This window comes from Pezoporus occidentalis, unplaced genomic scaffold, assembly GCF_034315485.1.
Source record: "Pezoporus occidentalis ecotype Australia unplaced genomic scaffold, CSIRO_AGI_Poc_V1 ctg187, whole genome shotgun sequence".
Lineage (NCBI taxonomy): Eukaryota > Metazoa > Chordata > Aves > Psittaciformes > Psittacidae > Pezoporus > Pezoporus occidentalis.
The window spans coordinates 492,117-508,374 of record NW_026913715.1 but is presented as its reverse complement, the minus strand read 5'-3'; the positions used below and the strand labels follow the sequence as shown (position 1 = coordinate 508,374).

The following is a 16,258-nucleotide window of genomic DNA, read 5'->3' as shown; positions in this document are numbered from 1 at the left end:
TCAGTTTGCATTTCTGTTGTTAGTTTTAACTGTCCAAACCTCTGGAGCAGGGAAGCCAAACCATGGTCCAGGCCTGGGGAGGGGAACCAGCAGCCCCACGGACAGGCTGTGAGAGTGATAATGTCGGGGATGATTTTGCTTTACCGAAATAGCAGCTCTGAGGTCCAGAATTCCAGGTCTGACGATCGAACCTGTGGCTGTGCTCTGTGGCTGCTGTAAGGATGAGGTGAAATGTCCGTAGGGCTGGAAGAAGCTCTTCCCTGTGAGGGTGCTGAGGCGCTGGCACAGGGTGCCCAGAGAAGCTGTGGCTGCCCCATCCCTGGCAGTGTTCAAGGCCAGGTTGGACACAGGGGCTTGGAGCAAGCTGCTCTAGTGGAAGGTGTCCCTGCCCGTGGCAGGGGTTGGAGCTGGGTGAGCTTTAAGGTTCCTTCAGCCCAAGCCAATCTGGGATTCTGTGATATTCCATGAGTGGGTTGGAGAGTCCCTGACCTTTCCAGATGCTGCACGGACACATATAAGCAAGACAGTCTCATGGTCCTTCACTGACAGCAATTTTGGGGTGGTGAAGGCCACTCTGGGAGCTATCATGGAGCAGCTGCTGCCTGCCTCTCCCACCCAGACCTGTGCTCTGCAGGAGGGGCTGCAAGTGGACCCAAAGGTGGGGGTCTTGGAGCAGTTGCCCACCGTGGTGCATGGGTTCACATCATCTGTAGGCCCAAGGCGGAGCTTTCTGGATCAGCTTGTGCGAGGCTGCTTGCACCAGAGGAGCTGTTTCGCAGGCGAGGTAGGCTGAGGTGCAGGCATCGCCCTGCCCGAGTGTGCCGAGATGTTTAATTGGAGTTAACAGCAGCCTGGGAAAAAGGTGTCTCGTCCTATTTCTGGGCTGCGTTTTGTTGTAGAGCCGCTGGCCCCGCGCGAGCCGAGCCCCGATGCACAATGAGCCCTTTATGTGCCTCTCCCGCGGCTCGCCCCGACCCTGAACTTTCCCATTAGCTGCTGGCGCCGTGCCCTCGCGCCTGTGCCCGCGGGGAGCTGGGGCGCACGGGATGGGGCACGGCAGCACCATGGCCGTCCCTGTGCTTTTGGGTTGCAGAGGGGACAGGGTGCAGCGTCCAGGGGAGGGCACATCCCAGCAGCTGCGCGTGGGTGTTTGGATGGGCCCAACATGTGCTGCTCAAAGCAGGCTCCAGCATGGAGCCGTAGGATGCAGTGTGACAGCGGTGCACATGGCAGGGCGCTGGGGTTCAGTGGGATGGCACCCGGGGACACAGTGCTGGCCTGAGGGACCTTCACCCAAGGGATTCTGAAGAGGTTGGCCACATAGATTAAAGGTTCCATTTTTCACACCCCAGTGGGATCCAGAGTTTGGTCCCATCCCTCTGCCCTGCACTGGGGAGATGCTCAGCCCTGCCCGGAGGAGCCAGCGAGGCTGCAGGACAGGATCCTCAGTCCCTGGGCACCCAGGGTGGACCCTGAGGAGTGCAGCCACCATCCCGAGGGAGCTGGGGAGGAATGTGAGGAATGAAGCACACACCTTCCTTCCCGCTTTGCCTCCATCAGCGTTTCCCACTCATTTCCTCTACAGGTGAAATTATTTTGCCACCATTTGCCTGTTCATCAGTGAAAGAGCAAAACTTGCTTTGGTGGGGCTGGATCACTCCTCTTGCTGTCTCTTCCAGCTTTGCCTCCTCCAGTTGGCCACTGAAACAGTAGAAGGCAAATCTCTTGGGCCCAACAAAAGCCTAAAACCCAGCCCCATGTTTATGTGTGTGTTATTACCCCTTTTCACCTCTCCTGGGTGTGACACGCACATGCGGTGCTCGACAGCTCCTCGTCCCCCTGCTGTGTGAGATGTGGAGGTGTTGGGGCCCCCAGGAGCACACTTGTCCCACCACAGTGACCTCACAAGTCACCACCACTCTGGGCTTGTGTTATCATGTCTGGGAGGTGTCAGGCTGGGAACAGGGGAATCAGTGCACAAGGTCTCGGAGGTCTCTCCTGTGGCTCTTGCCTGGGCTGCTCCCAGGGGACGTAGGTCACAGTTATCAGCTCACATGGCCTCTTTCTGAGACACTTATGGAGAAGTCCTGCGAGAGGTGGCATTTTCCCTCAGCATGAGATGCACTTGGTTGTTCTCAAAGGAGATGCTGCTCCTTGTGAGCTCCTCTGAGCTGGAAATGCTGCCAGAGGCCATGGGATGAGCTGCACCACCAAGGACAACCATTGCACCCGATGGTGGGAGCCTTCCAAAGGTCCCTGGCACCAGCCTCGTCCTCACCAAAATCCCTACTTTTTCTACCCTACTTCTACCAAAGTTTCCTCAGTAAGTTTGAGGCCCCTGTGGCAGCATAAGGCCTGTGCACTACAGCCATACGAGTCCAGCTTCAGTCCCTTCAGGGGCTGTGCAGAGAGAAGGATGCTGGCAGGATGAATCTGGGAGGTGGTCCTGAGGGTTAGAATTGCTCCTATTGCTTGTGTTCCCCTCTGTCCTGCTCTGGACATGCAGTACCGTGAGCAGGGGCCACAGAAGACCTGTGGGGACCTTCTGCTCCTTCAGGCTTGGTGACAGGGATGAACATCCCAAACTGCCCAGGAGCATTGTGCAGAGGGACCAACACCGAATTCGGCCCTTCCCATGGTGACATCCCAGCTGAGCGTGTGACCAGCAGCACCATGATCCCCTCCATTGCTGCTCCGTTTGTCAGGGAGCTTCCTTGGCCCTAGTGGCCCTGTGAGATGAGCAGGGTCTGCACAAGAACACCTTTATCCCAGAGGCCTTGGCCTGTGCTTGAGCGAACACAAGCAGGGGTATGGGATGTTTCTGTTCTCTGTGAGGACACGTCTTGACTCAGAGCAGGGAGGAGCCTTGAGCTGCAAGGAGAGCAAAGCCTGGGGAGCCTGGACTCCTCCATCAGCAGAGGCTGTGAGGAATGAAGGGTGGTTGATGGGCAGGTCTGCTCCTGACCTGGGGCCTCTGGTGATGTGGTGAATGACCACAACTGGAACATCTGGGAGGCTGAGCACTGCCGAGCCCTGTCTGGGCTGGGGCCAAGGACAGAAGCTCTGTCTGGGGGTCTGCAGGGCTCTCAGAGCCCTTCTGCCATGGTGAGGGACAGCCAAAGCTCCTGCATTTTCCCCCTTGCTGATGGAGAGCGGGGCTGCCCAGCCTGGGCTGGGGACCTGTGTGGGGTGGAGGTGGCCGTGATGTGGTGTGAACCTACAAGAGCACCCACCACCCCAGGGGACGTTTCAGCACTGCTTGAGGGAGGGCAGGATCTGACCTTCTTGGGCTTCAGCCTGTTAGTGCTGGCAAGATGAACTTCCTCCAACCTTCTCTCCAGCAGCCTAGGGGTTGAACATGGGTTTGAAGGGGCTGGTGTCTTCTCTTGGAGGGGCTTTGGGAGCTGTAGGGCTGCCAGGCAGGATGTGATTGGGTGTTCAGTGCTGGGCATGGCTCCTCTGGGCTGGAGCCAGTAAGTGGGAATGAAAAATCACTGAGACTTTTCCCCTGAGACGGGGAGATCCCTGGGGGACAGCACCAAGACAATGGCATTTGGTGAATAGTGACCTCAGGAGAGGCAAATCCCCCTGTCCCCGAGGGATTTCCATGTGACTGAGAGCATGTCCTGACTCATCATGACACCAATGGCAACAACTGCATCTGAAAAGGCAAATACTTGCTCTGTGTCCCCACTGAGAGCCTGTGAGGGGCATCCCCACCAGCAACTGCTTCCCTCTGGGGTGAAATGCATCTGGGGAAGGTGGCCAATGTTGAGATGTGTGGATAAACCCAGCAACGTGCCCATCCTTGAGGGAAGGGGCAGCATCACCCCGAGGGCATCCCAGCTGGTGGCCACTGCCTGAGGATGGAGCCCAGTGGCTTCCCAGCCCTGCCAAGCACCCCAGGAGGGGTGGTGCCAGCAAGGCAGATGTGATGTGAGTAATCCACCTGCGGCTCCAGGTGTACCTGAAACCCACCCCGCCGTGGGGCTGCTGGCAGGGGCTGCCTGTGCCCCTCAGTGTTCTCCCTCCTCATGGGCTGCCCATGCACTGCCCATGAGCCAGCCACTGCCCCCCAGAGCCCCCAGCTCAGGGCTGCATGCCTCTGACAGCTTCTTCCAGAGCCCTCCTTGGCCAAGCAAGGGTGTGCATAGAACCACAGAACCACGGGATGGTTCGGGTTGGAAGGGACCTTAAAGCCCATCCAGTTCCACCCCCCTGCCGCAGGCAGGGACACCTTCCACTAGAGCAGCTTGCTGCAAGCCCTGTGCAATGGAGCAGGTACCTCTGTGCCACTCAGAATGAAATCACTAACCACAAACATTCTAAGTAAGTTCTTGGCACTGCTTCCCATCCAAGGACCTCAGTTACAGAGGAAACTTCCAAATGGAGCTCATTCTTCCCCCTCAGTTCTAAAGGCCTTGATCTGCTCTCTAGGTTTCCTTTCACTGAGGAAAGTTTGCAACCCTTTTGTACCATGTCAAGGGACGACCTGGCCCTCGTGCCTGGCTCCATCCCTGCACACTTTGTGCCCAGGCAGTGACAGGTTTTGGAGCTGTCCCATGCTCACAGGGACCATCCCAAGGCGAGGAGCGGTGCCAGGCTCTGTGCAAGGCCAGCATAAATTCCCTGTTCCAGGGACACCCAGGGTGTCCTCAGCCTGCAGCTCAGCCCTGAAGACTTGAGTGGGGAGCCTCATCCCTCCTCCAATGCCAACAGTGCTGCCAGGAGCTGCAGCAGGAGCAGCCCCCCAACAGCCTGCCAGGGGCAGCATCACCATCTCGGTGGGTTTGGGGTGCCAAACATACCCAGGGTGTGATCCCAAGAGGCAGGATGGAAACCTCCACCAGCAGCAGGAGCCCTGCAGGAGCCCAGCATCGCTCCTTCCCTTCTGCGAAGTGTCAAACCTGCTTCCAACCACTTCCCATCCACATACAGGGATCTGCCACTGCCCCAGCCCTGCAGGGCGCAGCTCTGGGATGGAGCTGGAGCTTCAGACTGCCTTGTATATGGGATGGGGAGTCCTGGGCTGGGGGTGTCTCCACCAAGATGATGCCAAAGCTTTGCTCCTTCTCTCATCACTGCCACTGGGTATGAGAGAAACAGGTATGCTCATGGGCTGGCTGCTGCTCATCGTGGCTTTCTGATGTAGGGCTGAGTGGAAGCACAGGGCACAGGTTTGGGTTTGCTCTTATGGGGCTGCTGTGCTCAACTGCTCTCCCCAGGAGTGAACATTGCAAACCCTTTGACTAGGGAAAGAGAATGGATCAAAAGAACTGGGTGGGGTTTAGCTAAATCCAGGAGGAGAAGGCTGTTAGGAGTGACAACAGGGCTGAGAGTGCTGCCCTTTGACAGGTACCTGGGGAACCTGGAGCCCTGTGTGCCACTGCAGAGCCGATGTGGGTGCTGGCAGCCCAGCAGCAGCTTCACAGGCTCACGAGTGTGTCGAGGCAGAGAAATGTGCTGGGCACAGCTTTGTTCTCCCTCTCTTTGCTCCTGGTGTGGGCAGGGGGGTGTTTGAGAGAGCTGCGAACAGTTTGGCTGTGGCAGGTCTAGGGGAGCCTTTCCTGCTCTCCCCTCTCCCCGCAGTGAGGGGTGGCAGGCCAGGTCCAGCTCAGCCTGATGGGAGGCTGTGGCTCACCTCCATGGGGAGCAGGTCTGGGGCAGTTGGATTGATGTGCAGAGCCAGAGCTGGAGGGAATTGCACTCCTCGGGTGCAGGGAAGCTGCAGCTCTCCCTGATGAGCATGACAGCGGCTTTGATTCCTGCAGGGTTGAAGCTTCTGCTTCAAAATGAAAGTATCCAGCCCCCAGCATGTCCTAACACTGCCATGCAACCAAAGGGCCGCATCTAGCACACGTGGCTGTGTCCAGGGCAGGGGACCCGCTGCTGGACCGTGCTGAAGCTGGTTTGTGTACCCAGGCTTACCCCATCTTCAACCAACCCATCCTTCTGCCCAAGTGTGCCTGTGGGACATGTTCCTGTGAGGGACAGACATCCCACGGGTGCGATCGGGGTGAGGAGGTGGGTCCATGGGCCCTGCCAATGTCTCATTACCTCTCTCAGTACCGTGCTGCGTCCCTCCCCTGCCACAGCCACACTGCTGGCAGCAGCACCAATTCCAGTGGGCACCTGCCCAGCATTCCCACCCATGCATGGCCCTGGAGAGCCTGGCTGGCAGCACAGCACATCCCTGCACCCTGTGGGGTGAGCTCAGGCCAGGGATGAGCCCAGCCTGTCAGTGAGCTCAGCCTAAGGACGAGCCACTACCTGGGGGTGAGCTCAGCCTGGATGAGGAGTGATGGTTTTAAACTAAAATTGGGAGATTGAGGCTGGATGTGAGGAAGAAATTTACAGTGAGAGGATGAATGGTGAAACACTGGCACAGATTGCAGAGGGGTGGTGGATGCCCCATCCCGGGAGACATTCCAGGCCAGGCTGGACGTGGCTCTGAGCAGCCTGATGAAGATGTCCCTGCTCAGTGGTGCAGGGCCATCGGACCAGGGCAGCTTTGAAGGTCCCTTCCAAGCCAAACCATTCTGAGACTCTATGAGGCCCTGCCTGGGGGTGGCCTTAGGCTGGGGATGCGCCCCTCCTGGCGGGGTGGGTTGGGGCAGGGCAGGATTCCCCCTGGGAAAGGGGGCAGCGAGCCCCGCAGCCGCAGGCTCACAGGGGCCGGCTCGTTCCGCAGGCTGGGGGCGCTCGGGGTGAGCCGCCCCTGCCCCCTCCAGCCCGTTCCGCCCCCCGGAACCGGTTTTTCTGCCCGGGCCGTTGTTGGCGGCGCGGGCAGAGCGCTCCGGGCGCGCGCACGGCTCCTTTCTCACGCTGCCTGTTGGCTGCCGCCTTTGGATCCCCTTCTCTGCAGCGGTTTCTCCTCTCGCACCGGTTAAAGCCGCGTGGGGAAGGGGGGGGGGGGGGTGGCTCCCTCCCCCTGCCTTTATCCCCATTCGCACTGGGGGTGCCCACGATGAGGGGACAGGCTCCATGTGGGGAGCCTGCCTGTGGGTACCTAAGTGCAGTCTCGGCCCTGGGCCAGCCCGCAGGCTGCACCCGCTCCTCGGGCTGCTCAAGACTCCGTGCCTCTGCAGCTATGGCCACTAAGTCGCGTTTATTCGGGTTTAGTAAAAGGTGATGGTTCTGGTGCAGCTGCGTGCTCATGGACACTGGTTGCCACAGAGCATGGTGTGGGTTGGGAGCTACCAGGGGGGACTACAGGGGCTCCCACCGAGCGCTGAGCATCCTACCCCCTGTGGCATGGATTTAAGGCCAGGCTTGAGAAGGGACATGTGTACCTGCTGTAGATGGCATGGGGAGCATGCGAGGGCTGCTCCACATCTCCCGGGGTTAGCTGTGATGAAGTGTTCCAGCCCCAGCGTGGCAGGAGGACTGCAGGGAAGCCTGGCCTGCAGTGAGCCATGCCCAGAGGACAAGGCTCCTTCCCTCCTGCCACCCCACACCATGGACCAGGCAGGGCACGGGTGCGATGTCCCAGTGCCTCAGCAGATGCTGCCCTCCACCCCGAGGTGAAGCACGCCGGCAGGGACGGGCAGGTAGCGCCGATGGTGTCTGGCTCCAGCGGCCCCGGGGGCCCCCGCACTGCCCCACGGGCAGGCCCGGGTTCCCAGGCAGAAATAGAACCTGAAACATGAGCCCAACTTCCCCGGTCAGCCCTGCCCCTGCCCGCTCCCCCCTGTCACTGCCTCCAGCCCTGCCCTGCTCGCACACACCTCTCACTGCTGCTGGCCGGAGCCATCGGCCCCCATCACCCTCCCAGGGAGAGAGGAGGCAGCAGGGATGAGGGTGAGGATGCTCGTGGAGCAGATGGCCATGGAGGAGCAGAGTCATGCAGCCACCTGGCCCAGAGTAGCCTCAGCCACTTGTACTGGGTGGAAAACTGCTCGGGGGGGGGGGAATTTGAGAGCTTTTGGGGCATGGCTTCCAGACAGACACAGCTTCAAGGGCTCAATACGGGCAAGCAGAGAGGGTCCCAGGACCTCACCCAGAGGATGAGCAGCTGCCAGGAAGGAGCAGGAATGAGTAGCTTTTGGCTTAATACATAATAATTTCCTAAAGCTTGTCTAGCACTGGGAGTGGAGGATGAAGCCCCCAACATGCTGCATGTTCAGCAGGAAGATGCAGCAATGGGGCTGAGGTTCGCATCCTGCACTGGGGTTTCGTGGGACCTGTGTCAGGCAGGAAACAGCTTCCAGCATGGCCAGCATACTTTCGGGTAACAAAGAGCAGTGCTGTGCCTGACTGTTAATGATCTGAGTGTTGGACTCATCTATAGAAAGAAAAGCTTCAGTCCTTTGCAGTTGCCAGGGCTCTGACTCTAACATTCAGAAAATGCATCTCTGTGACCCTTTCTTTCCTTTTCTGATGCCAAAATGTGATGCTCCTGAAGGCCTAGCGGGTGCTTGGCAGCCAGATTTCCACCTGCATGTCAGTTTGTGGGTGAGATCCTTTCGGATGAGCTGAAAGGACACGGCCCCTCACTCTGCTTCCAGTGCTGGGGTGTCTTCAGAGCTCAGGTTGGGTTGTTTCCCCAGCCCTCCGGTTTAGCAGCCTCCAGCAGCCTCTGGCCAAGAGCTGAGCTCTCACCACCAGTTGATGAAGAGGAGCAGCAATGAGCTGCACTGTGGGCAGCAGGGCAAGTTAACCCTTCTCCTGCCATGGCACAGGCTCCATTGAGTTGCTTCAAATCAAACTGGGGCAGGAGTGTGTGCCCTGGAGCTGCATGGTGCAGGTCTGCACACCCAGGAAGGGTTAACGCGCACCCCAGGGGTGGATATAAAGCACATTCATGCAGGCAGGAAGGCAGTGCTGGCACAGGGGGGAGAGGAGGCGTTGGTGGTCAGGCAGGGAGGAGGGTGGGAAGGGACAGCTTTGCCCCTGGCAGCTCCTGGCACCAAGCTCACCCTAAAACGAAGGCTCCAGCGATGCTGCATAACCTCATTATAAGGCAGTTATTGCTGGTTTGGCTTTGTTATTAAAGTCGTTGTAAGCCCTGGGAGCCTGTCCTGGAGCAGCACCCCACTGCGCTGGGTGCTGTATAAACAGGGCTTGCAGCTACGGTGAAGGTTGGGTCAAGGGTGCTGGGGCAGCTCCAGGTTTTTGGAGGAGCTCAGCCCCTATCTCAGCAGCTCACAGCCCTGCTGGGAGCAAACACGAGCAAGTGAGACTTGAGCCGGATGAAAGGCAGCTGGAGGAGACGGAGGGATCTGAGGGGGGACGTGTGTGGCGGGGGGGGGTGAGCATCACTGTTTTTCCCCTGGGAAATTCAGCTTTGCATGTGGGTTTCGGTGCAATGTCAGGTGAGATTCTCATCACTGCAAAGGCCTTGAGGTACTGAAAAAGGCTTTCAGTGCAGCTGACATTAGGCGCCGAGTACCCACAGCAGTGACAGCGGGATGGGGTTTGTGGTTAGGGACCTGCAGCCGTCTGCACAGCGAAAACCAGAGATCACAGCACCCAGGTCCCATGTCTACCGGATGCTGAGCCCGCTCTGGCAGCCTCCACGTGGTACCCGGTGATGTGCTTGTGCTTTCCCTCCCATCTAGGGCAGGGCAGATGGACCTCTGCAACCTAAAACTCACATCCTCGTCTCTCACTTGGAGCAGCTGCAAACTGGCAGGTGAAAATGGAGATGGGGGGAGCCCCAAAAAGGAAACCAGAGGGAGCTGGGGTGCCCTGACAAGGAGACAGTGGGAGCTGGGGTGTCCATAGAGCCTCTGGGGCTCCATCACCTCCCATCTCCCCAGTCTGGTCAGCAGCACAGCTCCGCTAATCTGCCCATTTCAGTGCCCATGGCTGGTGCTCCCAGACAAGCAAGGCCCTTCTAGCTGTCAGGTGAGCCTTTCCCAGAGCTTATGCAAATGATACTAATTAAAGGCATTCTTATCTGTTCGATTTCCCACACCTTTTGCCTCCGAGGGGGATAGAAAACTTCATGTTCTAACTCTGTATTTCATGGCAGTCGGAAGGACTGCCTAAGGAAAGTGTTGGGAAATGCAGCGGGTCACTCCTGGTGAGAAGAGCTGGCTTATGCAAGTGTTGAAACACTTTATTATGCATGAGAAACCTTCCAGAAATGGATGACTAATAGCAAAGCGGGAGCAGAGAAAGCAGTGGGAACGCAGTACCAGGCTGGCATGGGATCCCATGTCATCTTACCAGCTTAGCAGGGTTGGGCTAGGTCAGCACTTGCTCTCAGAGTACCTGGCTGGTGATGAGGGAAGTGATCTTAATGATTCAATAAACAGAGCCCTTCCCTCTTTGTGAACCAAAATGCCCCTGTACGATGCCAGGAACCCACCAGCAGCCCTGTTTCCACCAGAGCATGTTACTTAGCTTGATCGGCGTAAAAACACTGGTGCTCATTGTGGAGGCAGGTCTGGAGGGGGGTGCATGGGCTGCACCCCCATGTGGGACCATCACGGCTCATCTCCTGGCACGGCTCTCGCTGTGTTCATTGGCAGATGGGGCTGCCCAGGTTTTGGTGGCTGCTCAAGACTTGTATGCACCAGGCATTCCCTGGAAGGACCAGGCTAACGCAGCCATGCATCCCATCTGCTGATTGGGTGGGTTTGCTGGTCCCCGAGGACAGAGCAGGAGCAGGAGTGTGCACCTTTATGCTTCCCAGGTGCTGGTGATAAGAAGGGCAATGAGAAAAGCTGTTGGCATAAAGGGGTTTCCCAGTGAGCTGCTTTCTGAAACGCTTCTGGAGGTGCAGCTGTGCCAGGGCCTGCTCTGCAGCCAGAGTTGGTCCCTGCACTATAGGGTGTGGGGAGCTCTGGTCGCACTGCTGAGGTGTCTGTTCTTTGTGCAAGGACCTTGAAGGCACTGCAGGTCAGAGAGGAATCGGGCTGGAGGAAGAGGAGTGTCTGAAGGTCAAAGAGTGCAGCAAGGAGGAGCTGGAGACTTGGGAACAGCATGTGAAAATACACCTGTGGGCAGGTCATGGAACCATGGAATAGTTTGTGTTGAAGGGAACTTACAGCTCAGCCAGTTCTAAGCCCCTGCCACAGGCAGGGACACCTTCCACTAGAGCAGGTTGAGCATGATCAAAGTCCTGGCTTGTGTTTGGAATTTGTTACCCGGTTTTCTTTCACTGTCCTTCCCACCATCTCCCTCCCTTCTGGGTGCTCTCTGCTTTGGGTGATGAGCAGATCTGCTGGAGGCAGACCTGTCTGTATCTCCTGGACTTGGAGGCTGCACATGGGCAGCCTGTGCTAGGGAGAGAGCTGCTGAGCCTCGGCATCCTGCACGCCTCCTCTGGGGAGGTTTCTCATCTCTAAGTCCCTGAAAGAAACTCTCAGTGCTCAAGGACCATGCTTTCACAACTGAAATGAGAGCTGCAGCCTCCATCCGGAGGAGTGGCCCTTTCACCAGATGATATCCATCTCGGAGAGAGAGAAAGAAAGGGAAGAGGGTAGGCGGTGAGTAGGAAAAGAGATATCACTCCAGGTGGCTGTTGAATAGTCCTGTGATACAGCAGCGGAAGACGCCCAAGGAATTGTCCTGACATGAGCTGCCCTGGATTGCCCCAGAGAGTTCACGCTGGGCCCTGTTGTCCTTCACAGCTGATTCCGGTACACTGAGGATTTCCCAAGCCAGAAGCTCGCCAGGCAGAGGGTTGTGTCTCACTGGTAAAACCCCTGCCAAGGACATCCCTCAGTGACACTGGCACATGACGTTTGGTGGAAGGAGCCCTGTGTGCCCAGGGACCATTCTGGGGATGGCTCCTCTGGGCAGAGCTCAGCATCACCAAGATGCATTCTGTACTGCTTTGGAGATCTAGCTTTCAGGGGTATCAAAACTCACTGCACTGCTGCCTGAACTGCTCAGATTCTTCCACGTATGTTGGGCACCAGCCTACGGACTTCCAGCTGAGCTCCTGCTGCCATCTTTGGCCAAGCTCACACTGGCTCCTGGTGCCCTTTTTGAGACCCTGTTGCGTGCTGGACTCAAGTTTTCTTTGAGCTGCTTGGCTTCCTGGGTGGAGGCGCAGCAAGGGGGCAGGATGGTGAGATGGCCTCAGAGCTCTGGGCTGAAGCATCCAGTCCGAGTCCCAGGAGGTTCATGCGTCACTGCTGGTGAAATCCCCACCCAGGAGGGCTGGGAGAGGCTGGGATTGTCCTAAACAGCAACAAGCACCAGATGGGCTGCCAGCATTGCAAAAGGATGTTTCACCTGCCCGGTCCTTGGCCACGCAGACAGGGACAGCCCCAGTGCCAGGCAGTGTGGTGGGGACATGCGCCTTGCACCCTCCTCGTCCTTAGAATGACAGAATCACTGAATCAGCCAGGTTGGAAAAGCCCTTTAAGCTCATCCAGTCCAACCCTTACCCCAGCACTGCCAAGGCCACCACTGCCCCATGGCACTGAGGCCTCGTCTCCACGCTGTGTGAACACTTGCAGGGACGGTGACTGCAGCCCTGCCCTGGGCAGCCTGTTCCAATGCCTGAGCACCCTCTGGGGCAGGAATTGTTCCTCAGCTCCATCTAAACCTGCCCTGGTGCAGCTTGAGGCCCTTTCCTCTTGTCCCATCCCTTGTTCCTTGGGAGCAGAGCCCAGCCCCCCCTGGCTCCATCCTTTCAGGCACTTGTAGGCAGTGATCAGGTCCCCCCTGAGCCTTCTCCAGACTAAACCGCCACCCCCCAGGTCCCTCAGCCGTTCCTCATCACACTTGTGCTCCTGTTCCAGTAAAGATTAGAGGACACCACCCTCATCCTTGATAAGGACATGGCGAGCAGAGCCCGGGGAGGCAGGGGAGGTGTCACATCCATCGCCCCCCGCCCAGGCAGCCAGGATTCAGCACCAGCCCCAATGGGCAGCGCAGGGGCATCAGAGCAGGGGCGTTCTCGCCCCGCTTTGCCCTGGCTGTGCCGTGCCAGGGGCACCCGCGCCCGGCCGGGCAGGGGCTGGTTCACACGGGGCGCTGGAAGCCGGGCTGCCGTGGGAAAGTGCGCCCGCCATGGCTCCCGAGCGCCGGGATTGCTTCAGCGGGGGTGCAGCCAAGATCCATTTCACAGAGGGCAGAGCAGATCTCGGCTGGGATTTACCGGTGACTCAGCGTGCGCTGGCACCGGCTGCCCCAGCGTGAGAACGGCGGCGCTGCTCCTCCCCCGGGCTGTGCCCGCGGCCACCCTGCGGCCCGCGGGGCACCGGCCACCGCCTCTGACGGGGGCGCGGGCTGCAGCCCCCGGCCCCCTCCCCACCACCTGAGCCCCTTTCCCCCCCATGGCCCCGCACTCACACCGGGCGCTGGCCAGGCAGGACCGTGTGAGCGGGGACTCCCGTCGCAGCGTCCCTGGGGCAGCGCTGGGGTGTGGGGCAGAAGCCGCTGCCCCCACCCCGAGCCAGGCACAGGGGACCCTGAGATGTTGCGGGGTTGATGTTGTGTAGGGGACGTGTTTGCTAATGGGTCGTAGCCCCTGCTAACAGCAGTGGCAGTGTTCCGAGGAGCCACCGTCTCACTGCCAGGGAGATTTTTGCCCTTACATCCACCCCACTCCATGGGGCCACAACTAATCCTGTCATGATGGATGTGGAGAAGCCAAACCTTCCCAAGGAGCAACAACCCATCCCTTCCCCAGCAGAGAGGCTCCCCGCTTCCCTAGCCTTAAAATAACAGCAAGATCCATGCAAAAACTGCTCCACATCCCCAGGTGGTGGCATTCAGATGCAGATGACTGTGGGAGCCGTGTCCCAAGGCTGGAGCTGAGCATGGAGCCTGAGGCCACCACTGGCCCCTGCATGGCAGGCTCAGCTGGGCCCATGGAGGAGGCAGGCTGCCCCGCTCGCTGCATCTCCTCTGGCTCCTTTTGGCAAGGCATTAGAACAATTAATTGCAATTTTTTATTACCGCTAATTGGCACTGCTCTGAGTGGCTGATCTGGCTCCTGCGCCTGCCCTGTGCTGTGGGGAAGCTGAGGTGGTGAAGGCCCGGAGGCTGGGAGCTGGTGTGGGGCACAGAGCCTCTCAGTAAGTGTCTGGCAGCCCCAGGGGAGTGGGAAATGCCAGGTTATCCCTGGGCTGCCAGGGCGAGCCTGACCCAGGGGGTGTCCCTAGTTTACAATGGAGATGAAGCTTGGGGAAGCAGAGAAGTTTGCCTGAGGTTGCTCATTGCATCTGAGGGGGAGCCAGAAGCCCCTCCTGCCCAGCATGCTGGCGCCAAACAACCAAGGGGGGGCTGTTGAGGTAGATTTTGGGGTTGTGATGAAGGGGAAATGAGGCTATGTCCACACAGGGTGCATGTCCATGCCTGGCAGGGAGGGCTGTTTGTCCTTTGTATCCCTGCTGCACCCATCCTGGTAACCGCATGGTTTGGGACCTCTCTGGAAGGGACTGCCAGGGATGGGGCAGCCACAGCTTCTCTGGGCACCCTGTGCCAGCGCCTCAGCACCCTCACAGGGAAGAGCTTCTGCCTAAGAGCTCATCTCAGTCTCCCCTCGGGCAGGTTAAAGCCATTCCCCTTGGCCTGGCCCTACAGGCCCTTGTCCCAAGCCCCTCTCCAGCTTTCCTGCAGCCCCTTTAGGCACTGGAGCTGCTCTCAGGTCTCACCTTCAGGAGCCTTCTCTTCTCCAGGCTGCCCCAGCCCAGCTCTCTCAGCCGGGCTCCAGAGCAGAGCTTTGGAGCAGCATCTTCAACTTCTGGCCAAATCATGCTGGGGCTGGGGAGCGTGTGCTGGTTATGTGGCGGCTGCTGGTGGAAACAACCTTCCTGCAGCTCTGCCCTGCAGCAGGGACATGGTGCAAGCTCATTTTCAAACAAATCATCCTCCCCCCGTGCTCCCGCAGGCAGCTGTGTGGGAAGCAGGGGCATCGCTGTACCTGGCTGTGAACCCAGCGCTGCTGCAGCCAGCGCACTGCAAACCAGCAGAGCAGCCGCGGGGCCGCACTCGGGCCTCTCGGGAGGTGCAAAAACCTCTCTGGTTTCAACAGGGTTTGGAGCGAAGCCCCAGGCAGGGATCTTGTTCTGGTGGGTGAAGTCGTGCACCTCACTCCCTGCCTGCCTTGGGTGCAGCGTGCTGGAAACGCTCTGCAAGCAGAAAACAGCCCCTAAGAGCAAGCAGCTGATGAGAGGTATTGCAGCACATGCCAGCACCCAGCTCCAGCCCAAGCAGGGAGAGGAGAGGGAAGCTGTTGGAGCTGGGTGCACGCTGCCCAGCAGATCTGGTGTCTGCTGCTTTTGGGTGCAGCCCATGGCACCCAGCTCAGGTGCTCCTCAGTGGGGTTTGATCTGCTCCTTGAGGGGTCTGCTTCCCCAGAAGGCAGCACCCAGCATGTGCAGATGCTCAGTGACCTCTCTGGGCACATTTTGGCAAACCAAAGATGTAGAAAATGCGACTTGGTGCTTGTGGTGCTGTGGCAGAGCTGGGCTGAGTGGAGCGAGCCAAGACCCCAGCATATCTCGGGGTCTGCAGCCATCCTTCCGAGCGTCTGTGAGACAAGGGAGGACAAATCTTGGTTGATGTTTGTAGGTAACCTCCATTGCTGGTGTTTTCTGGCATCGTATAGGGCTGGGTAGTGAGGGCTACCTGGGGTGGACTGCAGCACTGCCAGCCTGGCATGAAGATGTGGCTAAGCAGCATAAAGATGGAGAGCCTCTGGAGAGGAGGTTCTTGTGGCTCGTGAACCCCAAAATTTGTGTCTGGTGCCATTCTGCCACCCGCCCTGGTGGGACAGGCCTTGCCCCATGTCCTGCTGAGGTGTGGGGCACCCACACCCCGACAGCCTCTGGGGATGCCTGGTGTGGCAGGAGATGCTCAGAGAGCACAGATGCCATCCCCCTGACCTCCCTTTCTCTCTTCTTGCAGGTGTGCAACTGTGACAAGTACCTGAAGGTCTCAAGGGAGAAGATGAGGCAGCTGGTGGAGGACAGCAGGCAGGCGCCAGGGGCTGGCAGCACAGGTAAGTGCGTGGGTGCCCATGGTGGGAGCGATGCTCTGACCCCAACCTGTCCACTCCCACCTGGGATGCGCTGCCCATGGCGGACTGAGGCCATCCCACTCAGACTGGGGTTCTCTCAGAGGGGAGAATGGAGTCTCCTGCCACCACCCTGCTGCACAGAGCTGTTCAAACCCACTTTGTGCCCGCCTGAGCTTATGCACTCTGAGTGCACCGCCCCCAGCCCGCCACCCCAGCTGCCCCTTACTGCCCTGCAGGTACCGGGTTGTGCGTAGGGTTCGCAGCCCAGGGTGGTTTGGTGAAAGCTCAGCTTGGGCTGTGAGATGCCTCCTGGCTGGTGCTGCGGAT

General features: G+C 58.8%; 1 protein-coding gene across 1 annotated transcript in view; it reads left to right on the top strand.

Annotated features, from left to right (window-relative positions):
- EXD3 (exonuclease 3'-5' domain containing 3) overlaps positions 1-16,258 on the top strand; it is a 286,804-nt gene that overhangs the window by 259,917 nt on the left and 10,629 nt on the right. Inside the window, 1 exon segment of the mRNA XM_062616053.1 lies at positions 15,820-15,913. Within this exon segment, the coding sequence (XP_062472037.1) occupies positions 15,820-15,913 (94 nt within the window).